At 48.8% G+C, this 25,360-nt stretch overlaps 1 protein-coding gene across 1 annotated transcript in view; it reads right to left on the reverse strand.

Moving 5' to 3' along the window:
* The window catches only part of DNAH8 (dynein axonemal heavy chain 8), a 1,853,457-nt gene that overhangs the window by 184,658 nt on the left and 1,643,439 nt on the right, over positions 1-25,360 (reverse strand). The window contains exon 73 of the mRNA XM_063918852.1: positions 6,573-6,744. Coding sequence (XP_063774922.1) covers positions 6,573-6,744 — 172 coding nt within the window. The remainder of the gene's footprint in view (positions 1-6,572; positions 6,745-25,360) is intronic.

Genomic DNA, 25,360 nt, shown 5'->3' on the forward strand with positions numbered 1-25,360 from the left:
TATCCAAGGAGACCATGAATTCCTGTTCTTCCAGTCCTGCAATCACTGCTTGCAATGATTCCATTTTGAACTTAAACACCGTCAAGTAAGGATTCAGGGATTTTAGATTCAGGATTCAGAATGGGTCTGACCGAACCGTCCGGTTTCGGTACCACAAACTGGTTGGAGTAATAACCCATGCTGCATAGCGGTATTGGTACTGGAACAATGACGTGGGACTGGACCAACTTTAGGATGGCCTGTTACAACATAACCTGCATATCCTCCAAAGCTGGTAAGCTTGATCTGAAAAATCGTTGGGGAGGAGTACAGTCGAAATCCAGCTTGTAGCCTTGAGAAATGAGATCCCTGACCCAGGTATCCTGGCAGGAAGCCTCCCAAATTCGGCTGAAGTGACGCAGCTCGAGATCCGCTTGGGGTCGGTGGGCACCGTCATGCTGAGGTTTTAGCGGAAGCAGAACTGGTGGTCTATTCCTGAGAGCTGGTGCTTTCAGGTTTTCTTGACTTACCTCTGGTGCCTCTAGTCACATTAGAGGCACATCTGGCCTTAGATCGAAATCTGCGAGATCGAAAGGACTGGAAAGACAGCCCCGGGTGGGAGCATCTCGCCGGTGGGGCCCCAGAAGGAAGAAACGTGGATTTCCCAGCCGTAACTTTGGAAACTAGCCACTGACGCAACCACAAGGCCCTGCGCACGGACAATGCCATGGCAGAAGTCCTAGAATTAATGATCCCCATTTTCTTGAGGGAATCACAGAGGACACGTGTAGTGTCCTGAATGTGCTTTAGAAGGGTCACCATAGTGACCAGGGGCATAGCCCCGGAGAGGCCTCCCTGAATTTGAGTGGCCCATGAATGAATGGCATGGATCATCCAGCAACCCACAATGACCAGCCTTTGCGATACACCTGCTGCCCTGTAAATAGATTTGAGTGTAGTCACTATTTTCCTATCCCCAGGATCTTTGATGGTAAAGGAGACCGGGGCAGGCAGCACCGCCTTTTTGGACAGGCAAGAGACTGATACATCAACCCCTGGGGTTCCTCCCAAAATTTCCAACCATCAGGAGAAAATGGGAAGTGCGCAAAAACTTTTTGGACACTTGGAATTTTTTGTCTGGATTTTTCCATGCCAGCTTGAATAGGTCATCTAACTCTGCAGAATCAGGGAAAGTGACATTATGCTTGTTTTGTGTAAAGAAAAACGACTGCTGTGACGCAGTCTCCTCTAGAGGGAGCTTTAACACGTCCAGTATAGCCAAAATTAGGGGTTTAATACCCTGAGGAGAATCGGGATCCCCACTAACGGGGTCCAAGTACTCCCCATCCTCCTGTATATCCTCATCTGTGTCAGATAGTAGAGCAGGCAAACCACGCTTTTGTGGTCCTGCATGAGCGGAGGGGGGCTGAGCAACATTTGCCCAAGCAGCTCAATCTGCAACAATCTGTTGTAGTAGCTGAGTTTTCTGAACATTAGCAGTGAGCTGGGATGATATATCAGACATCATAGTTTTAAGAGACCCTAACCAGTGGCGCTCTGGACCCTCTCCCCCAGCCCCTTCACTGATTTGTGAAGATTGGCTGCATTATTCACATGAAACAGAATCAGATGAGAATGGAGAGAATCTGGTGTGGCATACACTGGACAGCTTGTGTTTACCCATGTTTCACAGTAGGCACAATCCCATACACATACACACAGATAGTAATATATTGCAAGCCTGCCCTACTGTATGTGAGAGGAGACACACAGGGGTATATTTACTAAGATTCGTAATTTCCGAAAATAGGTCAAAGTTCAATCACGAATGACATCGACAGTGTAAAACTGCAACTTTTTGAATTGATTACGATGGATTTACTAAGCTGTCGTATTCGTATTTTTCTTGGCTTCCGATGTCGATGTCATTCGTTTTTTTTTACCTATTTTTACGGCAGTGATTAGCAAAACACTGCCGTTTTTTTTTTACAATCAATCTCGGCCGGATCTGTGTGATCCGTGCTGGGGTTCTTATTTTTTTTTTTTTTAATTAAACAATGTAAAATCCCCAAAAAAAATGCGTGGGGTCCCCCCTCCTAAGCATAACCAGCCTCGGGCTCTTTGAGCCGATCCTGGTTGCAGAAATATGGGGAAAAAATTGACAGGGGTTCCCCCATATTTAAGCAACCAGCATCGGGCTCTGCGCCTGGTCCTGGTTCCAAAAATACGGGGGACAAAAAGAGTAGGGGTCCCCCGTATTTTTAAAACCAGCACCGGGCTCCACTAGCTGGACAGATAATGCCACAGCCGGGGGTCACTTTTATACAGTGCCCTGCGGCCGTGGCATCAAAAATCCAACTAGTCACCCCTGGCCGGGGTACCCTGGGGGAGTGGGGACCCCTTCAATCAAGGGGTCCCCCCCCCCAGCCACCCAAGGGCCAGGGGTGAAGCCCGAGGCTGTCCCCCCCCATCCAATGGGCTGCGGATGGGAGGGCTGATAGCCATTTGTGATAATGAAAAGATATTGTTTTTAGTAGCAGTACTACAAGTCCCAGCAAGCCTCCCCCGCATGCTGGTACTTGGAGAACCACAAGTACCAGCATGCGGCGGAAAAACGGGCCCGCTGGTACCTGTAGTACTACCACTAAAAAAATACCCAAAAAAACACAAGACACACACACCGTGAAAGTATAATTTTATTACATACATACACACATACATACATACTTACCTTATGTTCTCACGCAGGTCGGTCCTCTTCTCCAGTAGAATCCAAGGGCTACCTGTTGAAGAAATTCTACTCACCAGATCCATGGGTCCAGGCTCCTCGGCAAATCCAGGGTTAATCCACGTACTTGAATAAATAAAAAAAAACGGTGTCCCGACCACGAACTGAAAGGGGACCCATGTTTGCACATGGGTCACCTTCCCACGAATGCCAGAAACCCACTTTGACTTCTGTCTAAGTGGGTTTCTTCAGCCAATCAGGGAGTGCCACGTTGTAGCACTCTCCTGATCAGCTGTGTGCTGCTGTCCTCACTGACAGGCAGCACGCGGCAGTGTTACAATGTAGCGCCTATGCGCTACATTGTAACCAATGATGGGAACTTTCTGCCCTGCGGTTGACCTAAAGTGACGTCACCGCTGAGCAGAAAGTTCCCAGCATTGGTTACAATGGAGCGCATAGGCGCTACATTGTAACACTGCCGTGTGCCGCCTGTCAGTGAGGACAGCAGCACACAGCTGATCAGGAGAGTGCTACAACGTGGCACTCCCTGATTGGCTGAAGAAACCCACTTAGACAGAAGTCAAAGTGGGTTTCTGGCATTCGTGGGAAGGTGACCCATGTGCAAACATGGGTCCCCTTTCAGTTCGTGGTCGGGACACCGTTTTTTTTTATTTATTCAAGTACGTGGATTAACCCTGGATTTGCCGAGGAGCCTGGACCCATGGATCTGGTGAGTAGAATTTCTTCAACAGGTAGCCCTTGGATTCTACTGGAGAAGAGGACCGACCTGCGTGAGAACATAAGGTAAGTATGTATGTATGTGTGTATGTATGTAATAAAATTATACTTTCACGGTGTGTGTGTCTTGTGTTTTTTTGGGTATTTTTTTAGTGGTAGTACTACAGGTACCAGCGGGCCCGTTTTTCCGCCGCATGCTGGTACTTGTGGTTCTCCAAGTACCAGCATGCGGGGGAGGCTTGCTGGGACTTGTAGTACTGCTACTAAAAACAATATCTTTTATTTTACAACAAAGGCTATCAGCCCTCCCATCCGCAGCCCATTGGATGGGGGGGGGACAGCCTCGGGCTTCACCCCTGGCCCTTGGGTGGCTGGGGGGGGGGGACCCCTTGATTGAAGGGGTTCCCACTCCCCCAGGGTACCCCGGCCAGGGGTGACTAGTTGGATTTTTGATGCCACGGCCGCAGGGCGCTGTATAAAAGTGACCCCCGGCTGTGGCATTATCTGTCCAGCTAGTGGAGCCCGGTGCTGGTTTTAAAAATACGGGGGACCCCTACTCTTTTTGTCCCCCGTATTTTTGGGACCAGGACCAGGCGCAGAGCCCGATGCTGGTTGCTTAAATATGGGGGAACCCCTGTCATTTTTTTCCCCATATTTCTGCAACCAGGATCGGCTCAAAGAGCCCGAGGCTGGTTATGCTTAGGAGGGGGGACCCCACGCAATTTTTTTGGCAAAAATAAGCACTTTCCCACCCCTTCCCACTGATATACATGCACGGATCTCATGGATCCCTGCATGCATCTCAAATCACGGAAAAAAAAAGCAGGTCTGTTTTTTTTTAGGACTTTTTTACGAGTTGTAATTTTTCACGGCAGTGTTTTGTGTTTTTTTGCTTTGCACTTCTTAGTAAATGACCGAGATTCATATCTAAACAGGCGTAATTTGACCGATGGTGTATTCATTCGTAATTTTTTACCTGAACTAGCAAAAAATTACGAATGCCCTCATCACTGCCGTGATTAGTGTTTAGTAAATGACCGAGATTAACCGAGATGACACTTTGAAGAAAAAACGGCATCTCGGTCAAAATCGGGAGCTTAGTAAATATACCCCAGAGAGAGAAGGACATCAGCACACCCTTAGCTGTACAGCCCCAGTGAGGCTGTCAGCTAACTTTATCACAGTAAACACTAATAAATTCTGTCCCGTCTGTCCTGTAGAGGACCCAGATAGATACATGGGGGATCTTAGCAGGACCCCCCCAGAAGGGTCCCGTAAGCCGCGCTCGCGTTCAGCCGCACAGTGAACCTCTAGCGGGGCCCCCGGTTTGTACTCACCACAGATGTCACCTTCAGGCAGTACTGCGGCTGTGACAGCCAAGGCGCAGTGCCCCGCTGAACAACAATTCCTGAGGAGGGTGGTCCTGCAGTGCGGAAGCGGCTCTGCACCTCATAAGGCCGGTGACCGGCCTCCCCCCTTCCCCCTCCTAACTCCCACGGTGCAGGTTTGCTGTTGCCCAAACAGCATACCGAAAATAACAAACATTAAAAAGAAATTGAAGAAAACTCTTTGGAGCTCAGAGATGTTCATCCTCTCCTGAGGGCACTTTTTTCTAAACTGCCTGTGGGAGGGGGCATAGAGGGGAGGAGCCAGCACACCTAGTGAAGAAATTTAAAGTGCACTGGCTCCTTTGGACCCCATTTATACCCCATCGTACTAGATTCTCCAATATCCCTTATGGATGCTAGAGAAAGTATGTTGATTGAGTTAATACTGAAGTTAAGCTGGGCACAAAACTCTTCCCCCACACATACAGGTATTTCACAAAAGCTGCACTAATCATACTGTTCTCATATTAGTAACCTGTTCCTCCGGACTTGGCACAGTGATTCTCTCAAAATCACACATTCTGTATCAGTTCCCTAAGACAGAGGTTCACAAACTGTGTGCTGTGGCTCTCTGGGGTGCCTCGGGACACTTGCAGGGGTGCCCTGGGTTGGTGGTCCAGGACCAATTCAAATTATTCATGGTCAATATAATAGGCAAAACCAGTGCTGGTGGCTGCCAGTCATAAAATATGCGGCCAAACAGAAGCAAATCTTGTCCCTCACCACACAACTGACCCTAAGGATGACATATAAACGCGATCTACTTAATGTAATATTTCTTTCTAAATTTCTCAATAAGAAATTTTTGGCCTAGCGGTGCCGTGAAAAAAATTCTGATATTCTAGGGCGGCGTGATTCGACAAAGTTAGGAGACCACTGCCCTAAGACACAAACCTGCCCACTGCATAAATTATTACCTTCTCCATATCCTATACAAACTCCCGGTTGTTGCCTGGTGCCTACTGTCCATGAGGTCTAGCCTTATAGTTACACCAGACCACTGACCATCTCAGCCAGGATGATGTGAAGGAATTATCACTATGTGACATGTTCAAACATTATTATACAGATATGTCCTCATACATCTAACCTCAATATTCCATGCACCACGAGATGCCTGGCGTGAGTGAGTCGGCAGTTCCTGTGCAACTCTGCTAACGTCGGGTGTCTTATTTTGCTGAAAATTCATCTTATTTGCATTGCTGTGTGAATAAGACGCACAAGCAAACTGATTCAAATTATAAGTGGCATGCCTATATTCTGTGTGCCGCTGTGGCTGTATCTGCATACGAAATGCTGTTTCCAGGAAAACACTGTAGCATGCATTTCATATGCAGATATTGCTGCAGTCGCACACATAATATAGGCATGCTGCATATCATTTTAATAAGCAGAGTTTGCTTTTGCTTTTAATTCACACAGCAATGCGAATAAGATGCATTTTTTTGGGGGGGGAAATGCACAAAAAGACGCATGGCATTAAACACACTCTCGACTAGGTGCAACTAGAAGGGCTGTTTAACATGACTGCAGGACGACACATATACTATACTATACTATACTATACTATATGGCAATATGTCATTTTGTGGGGGTGTTTAACTCTTATATTTTATTTTAGTGGTAGTACCTGTATATATTTCACACATTCCAATTCCTAGTATTACTACTGTATAATAGAGAAAATAGTAGATTGGAACACTAAATATTAACAAACAAAAATAAAATATTATACTTACAGTTGACTGGTCCACTAACATTGAAAGTACATTTAAGTTTCCGGAAAATGGAATTCCCCTGTTTTCTAATTCTGTTTCCCATATGTCTTTCAGTAAAAGGTTCCTAAATATTTGATTGAATGGTCCGCAGTACGATAGGAAAGCTGTCGCCAGCAGAGTGTCACCAACAAGACTGAAAACATAGAAAGCCAATTTGAAAGATCAGTGACTGCCAATAAAAACACAATGCACTCAAAATAGGATTTTAGTTACCTACCGGTAAATCCTTTTCTCGTAGTCCGTAGAGGATGCTGGGGTCCACATTAGTACCATAAGGTATAGACGGGTCCACCAGGAGCCATTGGCACTTTAAGAGTTTGAGAGTGTGTGCTGGCTCCTCCCTCTATGCCCCTCCTACCAGACTCAGTCTAGAAACTGTGCCAAAGGAGACGGACATCTTCGAGAGAAGGATTTAACACAGATAGTGGCGAGATTCATACCAGCTCACACATACAAGGCACATCAAGCTAACCAGCTTGAAAAACTCAGCAACTGCTGAAACATTACTTACCAAGTAACAATGCAGTACATAACTAAACAAAGTTGTACTGAACCAGATAACGGTTGCAGGATTTTGAAGTGCTGGGCGGGCGCCCAGCATCCTCTACGGACTATGAGAAAAGGATTTACCAGTAGATAACCAATATCCTATTTTCTCTTACGTCCTAGAGGGTGCTGGGGTCCACATTAGTACCATGGGGATGTACCAAAGCTCCCAGAACGGGAGGGAGAGCGCGGAGGCTCCTGCAGAACTGATTGACTGAATTTTAGATCTTCATAGGCCAAAGTAAAACTTTGCAAACGTGTTCGACCCAGACCAAGTTGCAGCTCGGCAAAGTTGCACTGCCGAGACACCCCGGGCAGCCGCCCAGGAAGACCCCACCTTACGATTAGATTGAGCCTTAACAGATCTTGGACACGGCAGTCCTGCCATAGAATAAGCATGCTGGATAGTGAACCGAATCCAGCGAGAAATAGTCTGCTTAGAAGCAGGACACCCAATTTTCTTGGGATCATATAGTACAAACAGAGAGTCCGACTTTCTGTGACGAGAAGTTCTCTTCACATATATCTTCAGAGCCTTTACAACATCCAAGGACTTTGATGTGAATTTGGAGTCAGTAGCCACTGGCACCACAATAGGTTGGTTGATATGAAATGCCGACACAACCTGACGTGTCCGGCGCTCAGCTCTATCTTCGTGGAAGATCAAGTAAGGGCTTTTACAGGATAAAGCCCCCAATTCGGACATGCGTCTAGCAGAAGCTAAGGCCAACAACGTGACCGCCTTCCATGTAAGAAATTTGACCTCAACCTCCTGTAGAGGCTCAAACCAATCCGACTGGAGGAACTGCAGCACCACGTTAAGGTCCCAAGGCGCCGTAGGCGGTACAAAGGGTTGGATGTGCAGAACTCCCTTCAAAAAAGTCTGAACCTCAGGGAGGGCAGCCAAATGTTTCTGGAAGAAGATGGAGAGGGCCAAAATTTGGACCTTCACAGATCCCAACCTCAGGCCCATATACACACCTGCCTGCAGGAAGAGAAGAAAACGTCTGAGTTGAAACTTCTTGAATTCACACCAAGAGACATATTTCTTCCAAATACGATGGTAATGTTTAGACGTTACCCCTTTCCTAGCCTGTATCAGGGTAGGAATGACCTTCTTCAGAATGCCCTTCCGAGCAAGAATCAGGCACTCAACTTCCACGCCTTTAAACGTAGCCATGGTAAGTCTTGATTGGCGAATGGCCCCTGCCGCAGCAGGTCCTCCCGAAGAGGAAGAGGCCTCAGTTCTTCTAGCAGTAGATTCAGAAGGTCCGTGTACCAAGCCCTTCTTGGCCAGTCTGGGGCAATGAGGATCGCTCGAACCCTTGTTCTCCTTATGAGTTTTAGGATTCTTGGGATGAGTGGGAGTGGTGGAAACACGTACACTGACTGGAACACCTATGGAGACAGCAGGGTGTCCACTGCCACTGCTTGTGGGTCCCTCGACCTGGAACAATAACGCCGAAGCTTCTTGTTGAGACGAGAGGCCATCATGTCTATTTGGGGTAATCCCCATAGGTCTGTTATTGCTTTGAATACCTCCAGATAGAGACCCCACTCCCCTGGATGGAGATCGTGTCTGCTGAGGAAGTCTGCTTCCCAGTTGTCTACTCCCAGAATGAAGATGGCTGACAGCACCAATGCGTGTTTTTCTGTCCAGAGGAGTATTCTTGTCACCTCGGACATTGCCGCTATGCTCTTCGTTCCGCCCTGTCGGTTTATGTAAGCCACTGTTGTTAAATTATCCGACTGCACTTGAATGGCCCAATTTCTTAGAAGAGGTGCCGCCTGAAGAAGACCGTTGTAGACGGCTCTTAGTTCCAGGATGTTGATGGGCAGGCCGACTTCCAGGCTTGACCACCGTCCTTGGAAAGTTACTGCTTGAGTGACTGCTCCCCAGCCCTGAAGGCTCGCATCCGTGGTTAGAAGGACCCAATCCTGAATACCGAACCTGCAGCCCTCCAGAAGGTGAGGTAATTGTAACCACCGGAGGAGCGAAATCCTGGCCTTTGGTGACAGACAAATTCTCTGGTGCATGTGGAGATGAGATCCCGACCACTTGTCCAGAAGATCCAGTTGGAAAGTCCAAGCGTGGAACCTCCCGTACTGGAGAGCCTCATAAGAAGCCACCATCTTTCCCAACAGGCAAATGCATTGATGAACCAACACCCGGGCTGGCTTCAGGACATCCCGGACCATAGTCTGTATTACCAACGCCTTTTCCTGCGGAAGAAACACATTCTGCACTTCCATGTCCAGGATCATTCCCAGAGAGAACAACCTCTGGGTTGGTTCCATATGTGACTTTGGAAGGTTCAGAATCCAACCATGGCCAGTATTTACTAAGAATCCGAGTTTTGCCGATTTGTGTTTTTTTTTCTAAGTCCCAATCCGGGAATTCATTAAACAGAAAACTCGGCAGTGTCTGGTCTATTCGTAATGGTTTGATTGGCAAAGTTCTGAAATACGAATGAATAGACCATCGGTCAAACGCGGCTGTTATTTCATACAATACGGGTATTCACTATTCATTCGTATTTGGGTGTTAGTCTCTGAGTGCTCAAGTGCGGGTCTATTTTTTTGCGAATTGTTAAAAAAAGCAGTAAAAAAATAAGAATTTACTTACCGATAATTCTATTTCTCGGAGTCCGTAGTGGATGCTGGGGTTCCTGAAAGGACCATGGGGAATAGCGGCTCCGCAGGAGACAGGGCACAAAAAGTAAAGCTTTAGGATCAGGTGGTGTGCACTGGCTCCTCCCCCTATGACCCTCCTCCAAGCCTCAGTTAGGATACTGTGCCCGGACGAGCGTACACAATAAGGAAGGATTTTGAATCCCGGGTAAGACTCATACCAGCCACACCAATCACACTGTACAACCTGTGATCTGAACCCAGTTAACAGTATGATAACAGCGGAGCCTCTGAAAAGATGGCTCACAACAATAATAACCCGATTTTTGTAACTATGTACAAGTAATGCAGATAATCCGCACTTGGGATGGGCGCCCAGCATCCACTACGGACTCCGAGAAATAGAATTATCGGTAAGTAAATTCTTATTTTCTCTATCGTCCTAGTGGATGCTGGGGTTCCTGAAAGGACCATGGGGATTATACCAAAGCTCCCAAACGGGCGGGAGAGTGCGGATGACTCTGCAGCACCGAATGAGAGAACTCCAGGTCCTCCTTAGCCAGGGTATCAAATTTGTAGGATTTTACAAACGTGTTTGCCCCTGACTAAATAGCCGCTCGGCAAAGTTGTAAAGCCGAGACCCCTCGGGCAGCCGCCCAAGATGAGCCCACCTTCCTTGTGGAATGGGCATTTACATATTTTGGCTGTGGCAGGCCTGCCACAGAATGTGCAAGCTGAATTGTATTACACATCCAACTAGCAATAGTCTGCTTAGAAGCAAGAGCACCCAGTTTGTTGGGTGCATACAGGATAACAGCAAGTCAGTTTTCCTGACTCCAGCCGTCCTGGAACCTATACTTTCAGGGCCCTGACAACATCCAGCAACTTGGAGTCCTCCAAGTCCCTAGTAGGCGCAAGGCACCACAATAAGCTGGTTCAGGTGAAACACTGACACCACCTTAGGGAGAGAACTGGGGACGAGTCCGCAGCTCTGCCCTGTCCGAATGGACAAACAGATATGGGCTTTTTTGAGAAAAAACCCACCAATTTGACACTCGCCTGACCCAGGCCAGGGCCAAGAGCATGGTCACTTTTCATGTGAGATGCTTCAAATCCACAGATTTGACTGGTTTTAAACCAATGTGATTTGAGGAATCCCAGAACTACGTTGAGATCCCACAGTGCCACTGGAGGCACAAAAGGGGGTTGTATATGCAATACTCCCTTGACAAACTTCTGGACTTCAGGAACTGAAGCCAATTCTTTCTGGAAGAAAATCGACAGGGCCGAAATTTGAACCTTAATGGGCCCCAATTTGAGGCCCATAGACACTCCTGTTTGCAGGAAATGCAGGAATCGACCGAGTTGAAATTTCTTCGTGGGGCCTTCCTGGCCTCACACCACGCAACATATTTTCGCCACATGTGGTGATAATGTTGTGCGGTCACCTCCTTCCTGGCTTTGACCAGGGTAGGAATGACCTCTTCCGGAATGCCTTTTTCCCTTAGGATCCGGCGTTCCACCGCCATGCCGTCAAACGCAGCTGCGGTAAGTCTTGGAACAGACATGGTACTTGCTGAAGCAAGTCCCTTCTTAGCGGCAGAGGCCATAAGTCCTCTGTGAGCATCTCTTGAAGTTCCGGGTACCAAGTCCTTCTTGGCCAATCCGGAGCCATGAGTATAGTTCTTACTCCTCTACGTCTTATAATTCTCAGTACCTTAGGTATGAGAAGCAGAGGAGGGAACACATACACCGACTGGTACACCCACGGTGTTACCAGAACGTCCACAGCTATTGCCTGAGGGTCTCTTGACCTGGCGCAATACCTGTCCCGTTTTTTGTTCAGACAGGACGCCATCATGTCCACCTTTGGTATTTCCCAACGGTTCACCATCATGTGGAAAAACTTCCCGATGAAGTTTCCACTCTCCCGGGTGGAGGTCGTGCCTGCTGAGGAAGTCTGCTTCCCAGTTTCCACTCCCGGAATGAAACACTGCTGACAGTGCTATCACATGATTTTCCGCCCAGCGAAAAGTCCTTGCAGTTTTTGCCATTGCCCTCCTGCTTCTTGTGCCGCCCTGTCTGTTTACGTGGGCGACTGCCGTGATGTTTTTCCCACTGGATCAATACCGGCTGACCTTGAAGCAGAGGTCTTGCTAAGCTTAGAGCATTATAAATTTACCCTTAGCTCCAGTATATTTATGTGGAGAAAAGTCTCCAGACTTGATCACACTCCCTGGAAATTTTTTCCTTGTGTGACTGCTCCCCAGCCTCTCGTGCTGGCCTCCGTGGTCACCAGCATCCAATCCTGAATGCCGAATCTGCGGCCCTCTAGAAGATGAGCACTCTGTAACCACCACAGGAGAGACACCCTTGTCCTTGGATATAGGGTTATCCGCTGATGCATCTGAAGATGCGATCCGGACCATTTGTCCAGCAGATCCCACTGAAAAGTTCTTGCGTGAAATCTGCCGAATGGAATTGCTTCGTAGGAAGCCACCATTTTTACCAGGACCCTTGTGCAATGATGCACTGACACTTTTCCTTGTTTTAGGAGGTTCTTGACTAGCTCGGATAACTCCCTGGCTTTCTCATCCGGGAGAAACACCTTTTTCTGGACTGTGTCCAGAATCATCCCTAGGCACAGCAGACGTGTCGTCAGGATCAGCTGCGATTTTGGAATATTTAGAATCCATCCGTGCTGTTGTAGCAGTATCCGAGATAGTGCTACTCCGACCTCCAACTGTTCCCTGGACTTTGCCCTTATCAGGAGATCGTCCAAGTAAGGGGTAATTAAGACGCCTTTTCTTCGAAGAAGAATCATCATTTCGGCCATTACCTTGGTAAAGACCCGGGGTGCCGTGGACAATCCAAACGGCAGCGTCTGAAACGGACAGTGACAGTTCTATACCACGAACCTGAGGTACCCTTAGTGAGAAGGGCAAATTTGGGACATGGAGGTAAGCATCCCTGATGTCCCGGGACACTATATAGTCCCCTTCTTCCTGGTTCGTTATCACTGCTCTGAGTGACTCCATCTTGATTTGAACCTTTGTAAGTGTTCAAATTTTTTTAGATTTAGAATAGGTCTCACCTAGCCTTCTGGCTTCAGTACCACAATATAGTGTGGAATAATACCCTTTTCCTTGTTGTAGGAGGGGTAATTTGATTATCACCTGCTGGGAATACAGCTTGTGAATTTTTTCCCATACTGCCTCCTTGTCGGAGGGATACCTTGGTAAAGCAGACTTCAGGAGCCTGCGAGGGGGAAACGTTTCGACATTCCAATCTGTACCCCTGGGATACTACTTGTAGGATCCAGGGGTCCTGTACGGTCCCAGCGTCATGCTGAGAGCTTGGCAGAAGCGGTGGAAGGCTTCTGTTCCTGGGAATGGGCTGCCTGCTGCAGTCTTCTTCCCTTTCCTCTATCCCTGGGCAAATATGACTCTTATAGGGACGAAAGGACTGAGGCTGAAAAGACGGTGTCTTTTTCTGCAGAGATGTGACTTAGGGTAAAAACGGTGGATTTTCCAGCAGTTGCCGTGGCCACCAGGTCCGATGGACCGACCCCAAATAACTCCTCTTCCTTTATACGGCAATACACCTTTGTGCCGTTTGGAATCTGCATCACCTGACCACTGTCGTGTCCATAAACATCTTCTGGCAGATATGGACATCGCACTTACTCTTGATGCCAGAGTGCAAATATCCCTCTGTGCATCTCGCATATATAGAAATGCATCCTTTAAATGCTCTATAGTCAATAAAATACTGTCCCTGTCAAGGGTATCAATATTTTTAGTCAGGGAATCCGACCAAGCCACCCCAGCTCTGCACATCCAGGCTGAGGCGATCGCTGGTCGCAGTATAACACCAGTATGTGTGTATATACTTTTATATGATATTTTCCAGCCTCCTGTCAGCTGGCTCCTTGAGGACGGCCCTATCTATAGACGGTACCGCCACTTGTTTTGATAAGCGTGTGAGCGCCTTATCCACCCTAAGGGGTGTTTCCCAACGCGCCCTAACTTCTGGCGGGAAAGGGTATACCGCCAATAATTTTCTATCGGGGGGAACCCACGCATCATCACACACTTCATTTAATTTATCTGATTCAGGAAAAACTACAGGTAGTTTTTTCACATCCCACATAATACCCTCTTTTGTGGTACTTGTAGTATCAGAAATATGTAACACCTCCTTCATTGCCCTTAACGTGTGGCCCTAATAAGGAATACGTTTGTTTATTCACCGTCGACACTGGATTCAGTGTCCGTGTCTGTGTCTGTGTCGACCGACTAAGGTAAACGGGCGTTTTAAAACCCCTGACGGTGTTTTTGAGACGTCTGGACCGGTACTAATTGTTTGTCGGCCGTCTCATGTCGTCAACCGACCTTGCAGCGTGTTGACATTATCACGTAATTCCCTAAATAAGCCATCCATTCCGGTGTCGACTCCCTAGAGAGTGACATCACCATTACAGGCAATTGCTCCGCCTCCTCACCAACATCGTCCTCATACATGTCGACACACACGTACCGACACACAGCACACACACAGGGAATGCTCTGATAGAGGACAGGACCCACTAGCCCTTTGGAGAGACAGAGGGAGAGTTTGCTAGCACACACCAAAAAACGCTATAATTATATAGGGACAACCTTATATAAGTGTTTTCCCTTATAGCATCTTTTTATATATTTCTAACGCCAAATTAGTGCCCCCCCTCTCTGTTTTAACCCTGTTTCTGTAGTGCAGTGCAGGGGAGAGCCTGGGAGCCTTCCCTCCAGCCTTTCTGTGAGGGAAAATGGCGCTGTGTGCTGAGGAGATAGGCCCCGCCCCTTTTTCGGCGGGCTCGTCTCCCGCTCTTCAACGGATTCTGGCAGGGGTTAAATATCTCCATATAGCCCCCGGAGGCTATATGTGAGGTATTTTTTTGCCAAAAAATAGGTTTACATTGCCTCCCAGGGCGCCCCCCTCCCAGCGCCCTGCACCCTCAGTGACTGCCGTGTGAAGTGTGCTGAGAGCAATGGCGCACAGCTGCAGTGCTGTGCGCTACCTTAAGAAGACTGAGGAGTCTTCTGCCGCCGATTCTGGACCTTCTTCTCTTTTCAGCATCTGCAAGGGGGCCGGCGGCGAGGCTCCGGTGACCATCCAGGCTGTACCTGTGATCGTCCCTCTGGAGCTAATGTCCAGTAGCCAAAGAAGCCAATCCATCCTGCACGCAGGTGAGTTCACTTCTTCTCCCCTAAGTCCCTCGTTGCAGTGATCCTGTTGCCAGCAGGACTCACTGTAAAATAAAAAACCTAAGCTAAACTTTTCTAAGCAGCTCTTTAGGAGAGCCACCTAGATTGCACCCTTCTCGGCCGGGCACAAAAATCTAACTGAGGCTTGGAGGAGGGTCATAGGGGGAGGAGCCAGTGCACACCACCTGATCCTAAAGCTTTACTTTTTGTGCCCTGTCTCCTGCGGAGCCGCTATTCCCCATGGTCCTTTCAGGAACCCCAGCATCCACTAGGACGATAGAGAAAATAGACCTGCTTTTTCCAGTCGAGTTTGGATAACCATGCACAGATCAGTGAGATCTGTGCATGGTTATCTATGGGAAAGGGTCTGTATAGTGTAAAAACAGAAAAAAAAAATTGCGTGGGGTCCCCCCTCCTAAGCATAACCAGCCTCGGGCTCTTTGAGCTGGTCCTGGTTGAAAAAATATGACAGGGGTTCCCCCATATTTCATCAACCAGCACCGGGCTCTGCGCCTGGTCCTGGTTCCAAAAATACGGGGGACAAAAAGCGTAGGGGTCCCCCGTATTTTTAAAACCAGCACCGGGCTCCACTAGCCAGGTACATAATGCCACAGCCGGGGGACACTTTTATAGTGGTCCCAGCGGCCCTGGCATTACATACCCAACTAGTCACCCCTGGCCGGGGTACCCTGGTAGAGTGGGAACCTGGATTAGGACAGAAGCTACACTGGATTATGTGAGTATAATTTTTTTCACAGGTACCCCAAGGATTCTACATGGAGAAGAGGACCAAGCCTCGTGTGAACATAGGTAAGTATGTATGTTTGGAGGTGTGCATGTATGTAATAAATTTATACTGTCACGGTGTGTGTGTGTCCTGTTTTTTGGGGGGTATTTTTTTAGTAGTAGTACTACAGGTACCAGCGGGCCCGGTTTTCCACCACATGCTGGTACTTGTGGTTCTCCAAGTACCAGCTTGCGGGGGAGGCTTGCTGGGACTTGTAGTACTGCTACTAAAAACAATATTCACATTTTTTACACTTGGCTATCAGCCCCCCATCCCCCATCCGCCGCCCTTGGATGGGGGGGACAGCCTCGGGCTTCACCCCTGGCCCTTGGGTGGCTGGAGGGGGGGGGGACCCCTTGATTTAAGGGGTTCCCACTCCTCCAGGGTACCCCGGCCAGGGGTGACTAGTTGGGTATGTAATGCCAGGGCCGCCGGGACCACTATAAAAGTGTCCCCCGGCTGTGGCATTATGTACCTGGCTAGTGGAGCCCGGTGCTGGTTTTAAAAATACAGGGGACCCCTACGCTTTTTGTCCCCCGTATTTTTGGAACCAGGACCAGGCCCAGAGCCCGGTGCTGGTTGATGAAAATAAGATTTTGCTCACCGGTAAATCTATTTCTCGTAGTCCGTAGTGGATGCTGGGGACTCCGTAAGGACCATGGGGAATAGACGGGCTCCGCAGGAGACTGGGCACTCTATAAGAAAGATTTGGTACTATCTGGTGTGCACTGGCTCCTCCCTCTATGCCCCTCCTCCAGACCTCAGTTAGGATACTGTGCCCGGAAGAGCTGACACAATAAGGAAGGATTTTGAATCCCGGGTAAGACTCATACCAGCCACACCAATCACACCATATAACTCGTGATACTATACCCAGTTAACAGTATGAAATATAACAGAGCCTCTCAACAGATGGCTCAACAATAACCCTTTAGTTAGGCAATAACTATATATAAGTATTGCAGACAATCCGCACTTGGGATGGGCGCTCAGCATCCACTACGGACTACGAGAAATAGATTTACCGGTGAGTAAAATCTTATTTTCTCTGACGTCCTAGTGGATGCTGGGGACTCCGTAAGGACCATGGGGATTATACCAAAGCTCCCAAACGGGCTGGAGAGTGCGGATGACTCTGCAGCACCGAATGAGAGAACTCAAGGTCCTCCTCAGCCAGGGTATCAAATTTGTAGAATTTAGCAAACGTGTTTGCCCCTGACCAAGTTGCAGCTCGGCAAAGTTGTAAAGCCGAGACCCCTCGGGCAGCCGCCCAAGATGAGCCCACTTTCCTCGTGGAATGGGCTTTCACTGATTTAGGATGCGGCAATCCAGCCGCAGAATGCACCAGCTGAATTGTGCTACAAATCCAGCGAGCAATAGTCTGCTTAGAAGCAGGAGCACCTATCTTGTTGGGTGCATACAGGACAAAAAGCGAGTCAGTGTTCCTGACTCCAGCCGTCCTGGAAACATAAAGTTTCAAGGCCCTGACTACATCCAGTAACTTGGAATCCTCCAAGTCCCTAGTAGCCGCAGGCACCACAATAGGTTGGTTCAAGTGAAAAGCAGATACCACCTTAGGGAGAAACTGGGGACGAGTCCTCAATTCTGCCCTATCCATATGAAAAATCAGATAAGGGCTTTTACAAGACAAAGCCGCCAATTCCGACACACGCCTGGCCGAAGCCAAGGCCAATAACATGACCACTTTCCACGTGAGATATTTCAGATCCACAGTTTTAAGTGGTTCAAACCAATGTGATTTTAGGAAACTCAACACCACATTGAGATCCCAAGGTGCCACGGGAGGCACAAAAGGGGGCTGAATATGAAGCACTCCCTTTACAAAAGTCTGAACTTCAGGCAGTGAAGCCAGTTCTTTCTGGAAGAAAATTGACAGGGCCGAAATCTGGACCTTAATGGAACCCAATTTTAGGCCCATAGTCACTCCCGACTGTAGGAAGTGCAGAAAACGACCCAGCTGAAATTCCTCTGTTGGGGCCTTCCTGGCCTCACACCACGCAACATATTTTCGCCAAATACGGTGATAATGGTTCGCGGTTACTTCTTTCCTGGCTTTTATCAGCGTAGGAATGACTTCCTCCGGAATGCCCTTTTCCTTTAGGATCCGGAATTCAACCGCCATGCCGTCAAACGCAGCCGCGGTAAGTCTTGGAACAGACAGGGCCACTGCTGTAGCAGATCCTGTCTGAGCGGTAGAGGCCATGGGTCCTCTGATATCATTTCTTGAAGTTCTGGGTACCAAGCCCTTCTTGGCCAATCCGGAACCACGAGTATCGTTCTTACTCCTCGCCTTCTTATTATTCTCAGTACCTTTGGTATGAGAGGCAGAGGAGGGAACACATAAACCGACTGGTACACCCACGGTGTCACTAGAGCGTCCACAGCTATCGCCTGAGGGTCCCTTGACCTGGCGCAATATCTCTTTAGCTTTTTGTTGAGGCGGGACGCCATCATGTCCACCTGTGGCCTTTCCCAACGGTTTACCAACAGTAGGAAGACTTCTGGATGAAGTCCCCACTCTCCCGGGTGTAGGACGTGTCTGCTGAGGAAGTCTGCTTCCCAGTTGTCCACTCCCGGAATGAACACTGCTGACAGTGCTAGTACGTGATTTTCCGCCCATCGGAGAATCCTTGTGGCTTCTGCCATCGCCATCCTGCTTCTTGTGCCGCCCTGTCGGTTCACATGGGCGACTGCCGTGATGTTGTCTGACTGGATCAGTACCGGCTGATTTTGAAGCAGGGGTTTTGCCTGACTTAGGGCATTGTAAATGGCCCTCAGTTCCAGAATATTTATGTGTAGGGAAGTCTCCTGACTTGACCATAGTCCTTGGAAGTTTCTTCCCTGTGTGACTGCTCCCCAGCCTCGAAGGCTGGCATCCGTGGTCACCAGGACCCAGTCCTGTATGCCGAATCTGCGGCCCTCTAGAAGATGAGCACTCTGCAGCCACCACAGTAGAGACACCCTGGTCCTTGGAGACAGGGTTATCAGTTGATGCATCTGAAGATGCGATCCCGACCACTTGTCCAAGAGGTCCCACTGGAAGGTCCTCGCATGGAACCTGCCGAATGGAATTGCTTCGTATGAAGCCACCATTTTTCCCAGGACTCGTGTGCAGTGATGCACCGATACCCGTTTCGGTTTTAGGAGGTCTCTGACTAGAGATGACAGCTCCTTGGCTTTCTCCTGCGGGAGAAACACTTTTTTCAGTTCTGTGTCCAAAATCATCCCCAGGAACAGTAAGCGAGTGGAAGGAACCAGTTGTGACTTTGGAATTAGAATCCAGCCATGCTGTTGTAGCACTTCCCGAGATAGTGCTACTCCGACCAGTAACTGCTCCCTGGACCTCGCCTTTATAAGGAGATCATCCAAGTACGGGATAATTAAAACTCCCTTTTTTCGAAGGAGTATCATCATTTCTGCCATTACTTTGGTAAACACCCTCGGTGCCGTGGACAGTCCAAACGGTAGTGTCTGGAATTGGTAATGGCAATCCTGTACCACAAATCTGAGGTACTCCTGGTGAGGAAGGTAAATGGGGACATGCAGGTAAGCATCCTTGATGTCCAGGGATACCATGTAATCCCCCTCGTCCAGGCTTGCAATAACCGCCCTGAGCGATTCCATCTTGAACTTGAATTTTGTTATGTAAGTGTTCAAGGATTTCAAATTTAAAATGGGTCTCACCGAACCGTCTGGTTTCGGTACCACAAACAGTGTGGAATAGTAGCCCCGGCCTTGTTGAAGTAGGGGTACCTTGACTATCACCTGCTGGGAATACAGCTTGTGAATGGCCTCTAGCACAGCCTCCCTGCCCGAGGGAGTCGTCGGTAAGGCCGATTTGAGGAAACGGCGGGGGGGAGGCGCCTCGAATTCCAGCTTGTACCCCTGAGATACTACTTGAAGGATCCAGGGATCCACCCGTGAGCGAGCCCACTGATCGCTGAAATTCTTGAGGCGGCCCCCCACCGTACCTGGCTCCGCCTGTGGAGCCCCACCGTCATGCGGCGGATTTGGAAGAAGCGGGGGAGGACTTTTGGTCCTGGGAACCTGCTGTGTGTTGCAGCTTTTTCCCCCTTCCTCTGCCTCTAGACAGAAAGGACCCGCCTTTTCCCCGCCTGTTTTTCTGGGGTCGAAAGGACTGTACTTGGTAATACGGTGCTTTCTTAGGCTGTGAGGGGACATGGGGCAAAAATGCAGACTTCCCAGCTGTTGCTGTGGAAACAAGGTCTGAGAGACCGTCCCCGAATAACTCCTCACCCTTATAAGGCAAAACTTCCATGTGCCTTTTAGAATCTGCATCTCCTGTCCACTGCCGAGTCCATAAGCCTCTCCTAGCAGAAATGGACAATGCACTTATTCTAGATGCCAGCCGGCAGATCTCCCTCTGTGCATCTCTCATGTATAAGACTGAGTCTTTTATATGCTCTGTGGTTAGCAATATAGTGTCTCTGTCTAGGGTGTCAATATTTTCCGACAGGGAATCTGACCAAGCAGCAGCAGCACTGCACATCCAGGCTGAAGCAATAGCTGGTCTCAGTATAACACCAGTGTGTGTGTGTATATAGATTTTAGGATAGCCTCCTGCTTTCTATCAGCAGGTTCCTTTAGGGCGGCCGTATCCGGAGACGGTAGTGCCACCTTTTTAGACAAACGTGTGAGCGCTTTATCCACCCTAGGGGGAGTTTCCCAACGTGACCTATCCTCTGGCGAGAAAGGGAACGCCATTAGTAATTTTTTTGAAATCACCAATTTTTTATCGGGGAAAGCCCACGCTTCTTCACACACATCATTCAATTCCTCAGATGGGGGAAAAACTATTGGTAGTTTTTTCTCCCCAAACATAATACCCTTTTTTGAGGTACCTGGGATTATATCAGAAAGGTGTAATACCTCTTTCATTGCCTCAATCATGCCACAAATGGCCCTAGTGGACATTAAATTTGACTCATCGTCGTCGACACTTGCATCAGTATCCGTGTCGACATCTGTGTCTGCCATCTGAGGTAGTGGTCGTTTCAGGGCCCCTGACGGCCTTTGAATCGTCTGGGCAGGCACGAGCTGAGAAGCCGGCTGTCCCGCATTTGGCATGTCGTCAAATTTTTTATGTAAGGAGTCGACACTTGCACGTAATTCCTTCCATAAGTCCATCCACTCAGGTGTCTGCCCCGCAGGGGGTGACAACACATTTATAGGCATCTGCTCCGCCTCCACATAAGTCTCCTCATCAAACATGTCGACACAGCCGTACCGACACACCGCACACACACAGGGAATGCTCTTAAAGGAGACAGGACCCCACAAAAGCCCTTTGGGGAGACAGAGAGAGAGTATGCCAGCACACACCAGAGCGCTATAATAATACAGGGACTAATTGAATTATGGCCCTTTATAGCTGCTTATTGTTTTAAACTGCGCCCAAATTTAGTGCCCCCCTCTCTTTTTACCCTTTCTGTAGTGTAGACTGCAGGGGAGAGTCAGGGAGCTTCCTTCCAGCGGAACTGTGAGGGAATAATGGCGCCAGTGTGCTGAGGGAGATGGCTCCGCCCCTTTTTCGGCGGCCTTTTCTCACGCTTTTTTCTGTATTCTGGCAGGGGTAATTACCACATATATAGCCTCTGGGGCTATATATTGTGGTTATTTTGCCAGCCAAGGTGATATTATTGCTGCTCAGGGCGCCCCCCCCCCCAGCGCCCTGCACCCTCAGTGACCGGAGTGTGAAGTGTGTATGAGGAGCAATGGCGCACAGCTGCAGTGCTGTGCGCTACCTTGGTGAAGACTGAAGTCTTCTGCCGCCGATTTTCCGGACCATCTTCATGCTTCTGGCTCTGTAAGGGGGACGGCGGCGCGGCTCCGGGAACGAACACCAAGGACGGGTCCTGCGGTCGATCCCTCTGGAGCGAATGGTGTCCAGTAGCCTAAGAAGCCCAAGCTAGCTGCAAGCAGGTAAGTTCGCTTCTTCTCCCCTTAGTCCCTCGATGCAGTGAGCCTGTTGCCAGCAGGTCTCACTGTAAAATAAAAAACCTAATTTAAACTTTCTTTCTAGAAGCTCAGGAGAGCTCCTAGTGTGCAACCAGCTCGGGCCGGGCACAGAAATCTAACTGAGGACTGGAGGAGGGGCATAGAGGGAGGAGCCAGTGCACACCAGATAGTACCAAATCTTTCTTATAGAGTCCCCAGTCTCCTGCGGAGCCCGTCTATTCCCCATGGTCCTTACGGAGTCCCCAGCATCCACTAGGACGTCAGAGAAATATGGGGGAACCCCTGTCATTTTCCCCCCCATATTTTTTCAACCAGGACCGGCTCAACGAGCCGAGGCTGGTTGTGCTTAGGAGGGGGGACCCCACGCATTTTTTTTCCAGATTTTTAAAGACTTTAAACACATTTTTAAGGTACACAATGAAGCCCTGCACGGATCTCACAGATCCAGCCGGGATTCCTTGTGTTTTGTCAGGCAGTGTTTTACTCATCACTCCCGTAAAACACTGCCTGACATTACGAATCACATCGACATCGGAAAATACGAATTGGTAGAAGTCGGCAGCTTAGTGAATGACCATATCAGGATTCAAAAAGTTGCAGTAAAATGCACCCGATACCATTCGAGATCAAACACCCTTCAAAACGGCCAAAACACGAATCTTTGTAACTATACCCCCGTGACTCTTGAGGAGGTGTGTTGTGAGAACAATGGAATGCAGCAGCTTCTCCTTGGACGATGCCTTTATCAGCAGATCGTCCAGATATGGAATAATGTTCACCACTTGTTTGCGGAGGAGAACCATCATCTCTGCCATCACCTTGGTAAACACACTCGGTGCTGTGGAGAGGCCGAATGGCACAGCCTGGAACTGGAAATGACAGTCCAGCAATGCGAAACGGAGAAAAGCCTGATGCGGCAGCCATATCGGTATGTGGAGGTACGCATCCTTGATATCCAGGAATACCAGGAATTCCCCTTCTTCCAGACCTGATATCACCGTCCTGAGAGACTCCATCTTGAACTTGAACTCCTTTAGAAAGGGGTTCAATGATTTTAGGATCAGAATGGGCCTGACCGAACCATACGGTTTCGGTACCACGAAAAGGTTCGAATAGTAACCTGTGGTCTGCTGAGTAGGAACTGGCACAATGACCTGTGCATCCACCAGCTTTTGGACAGCTTCTTGTAATACAGTGCTGTCTGCCAACAGAGCTGGCAAGCCTGATTTGAAAAAACGATGAGGAGGGAGACTTTGAAATTCCAGCCTGGATCCCTGGGATACAATTTCTATCACCCAGGGATCCAGGCCGGACGATACCCAGACGTGACTGATTTGTCTGAGTCTCGCTCCCACTGGCCCCACCTCCAGGCCATGCGGTCCACCGTCATGCGGAGGACTTTGGTGTACCTGAAGCAAGCTTTTGTTCCTGGGAACCTGCAGCAGCAGGTTTCTTGGACTTAACTAAACCTCCCCTAAAGAAGGTATTGGACGGTCTGGCCTTTCTAGGCTTGTTAGGCCGAAAGGACTGTGTTGCAGATGAAGAGAAGGATTTCTTCGAAGCAGGTGCTGCTGAGGGAAGAAACGGAGACTTACCTGCTGTAGCGGTGGATATCCACACGTCTAGAGCTTCCCCAAAGAGAACCTGACCTGTATAGTGTAGGGACTCCACACTCTTTCTGGATTCCGCGTCGGCTGACCACTGGCGAGGCCACAGTCCCCGACTAGCTGAAACAGACATGGAAGATATGGATTCTACCATAAAACCTGCTGAATCATGTATGTTGCGTAAAAATAATGCAACATCATCCTTATCCATCGTATCCAAATCCTCAAGTAAGGTAGCCAACCACTTTACTATAGCCTTTGCAATCCATGCACTAGCAATAGTGGGACGTAATATGGCCCCTGAAGCAGTTTACATTGGCCCTCATTCCGAGTTGATCGCTTGCTAGCTGTTTTTAGCAGCAGTGCAAACGCTAAGCCGCCGCCCTCTGGGAGTGTATCTTAGCAGAAGTGCGAACGAAAGGTTAGCAGAACAGTGCTGATTTATTTTTCAAGCAGTTTTAGAGTGGCTTCAGACCTACTCCTTCCTTGCGATCACTTCAGTCTGTTTAGTTCCTGCTTTGACGTCACAAACACGCCCTGCGTTCAGTCAGCCACTCCCCCGTTTCCCCAGGCACGCCTGCGTTTTTTAGCACACTCCCGGAAAACGGTCAGTTACCACCCAGAAACACACACTTCCTGTCAATCACTCACCGATCAACAGAGCGACGGAAAAGAGTCGCTAGACCTTGTGTAAAACGGCATGGTTTTGTGTGAAAGTACGTCGCGCGTGCGCACTGCGGCCCATACGCATGCGCAGTTTTGCCATTTTTTTACCTGATCGCTATGCTGCGAAAATCGGCAGCGAGCGATCAACTCGGAATGACCCCCATTGATTTAAGTGTGTTATCAATTTTCCGATCAGCCGGCTCCTTTAAGGCGGTAGATCCTGGAACAGGTAAAACCACCTTCTTTGAGAGACTGGACACAGATGCGTCAACAATCGGCGTTTTTTCCCATTTTTTTCTATCCTCAGGGAAAGGAAACGCCACCTGTATCCGTTTCGGGATCTGGAATTTTTTCTCAGGGTTTTCCCATGCTTTCTCAAATATAGCATTCAATTCCTTTGATGCAGGAAAGGTTAGCGAGGCTTTTTTATTTTCAGTGAAAAAGGTCTCCTCAACCTTGTCAGGTGTGGTATCATTAATATTGCACACATTCCTGATAGCCTCTATCATCAGTTGCACCCCTTTTGAAAGAGATGCGGACCCCCGCGACACATCACCATCACTATCTCTGGTGTCAGTATTGGTATCTGTGTCGTCTTGTGTGACATGCACAAGCGCACGCTTATGGGGGTATATAGCGGAGCGTCCTGAGGTACCAGAAACCGGCCATACTGCCGTAATACCTGCGTTGCAGATTCATTACTTGCAACCCTGTCAGAAATCTGAGAAATCCACGATTTGGTAGAGGAAAACCACTCAGGCTCCCTTGCTGGTTATCTGTGCTAAACCAGTGCTATCCTGATTACATGGAATGGGATCATCCTGGGAGGACAAATCCTCTGCAGCATATGACACAGTGTCCCTGGACATAGCTAAAGGAGACCACCAAACACTCTACACACACACAGGTGGGGGCAGACAGAGTTTCCCCCCAAGAATGGCAAGAGAGACACAGAGATTGGAGCCAACCCACACACAGCCCTTTTACCAAAGGGAGACCCCTTGTCAGCGCTGACTGTGCACCTTAATAGGACACACAGTCGTATTACAGCCTCCCCTCCCTTCTACAACCCCCTGGTACCGTTTACAGATAGCTGGAGTTGCTGTGGAGGGACCTTATTCTCCTTCTCAGCGCTGTGCAGGCAGGAAAATGGCGCTGAAACGCTGCTGGGTCTGCTCTGAGGAGAAGCTCCGCCCCATTAATGGCGCTGTCTTCCCGCTCTTCATGGCCTGAGGAATTAGTGCTGGACCCCGACAGTCGAGGAAT

The sequence above is a fragment of the Pseudophryne corroboree genome, chromosome 4 (assembly GCF_028390025.1).
Source record: "Pseudophryne corroboree isolate aPseCor3 chromosome 4, aPseCor3.hap2, whole genome shotgun sequence".
NCBI classification, from domain to species: Eukaryota; Metazoa; Chordata; class Amphibia; order Anura; family Myobatrachidae; genus Pseudophryne; species Pseudophryne corroboree.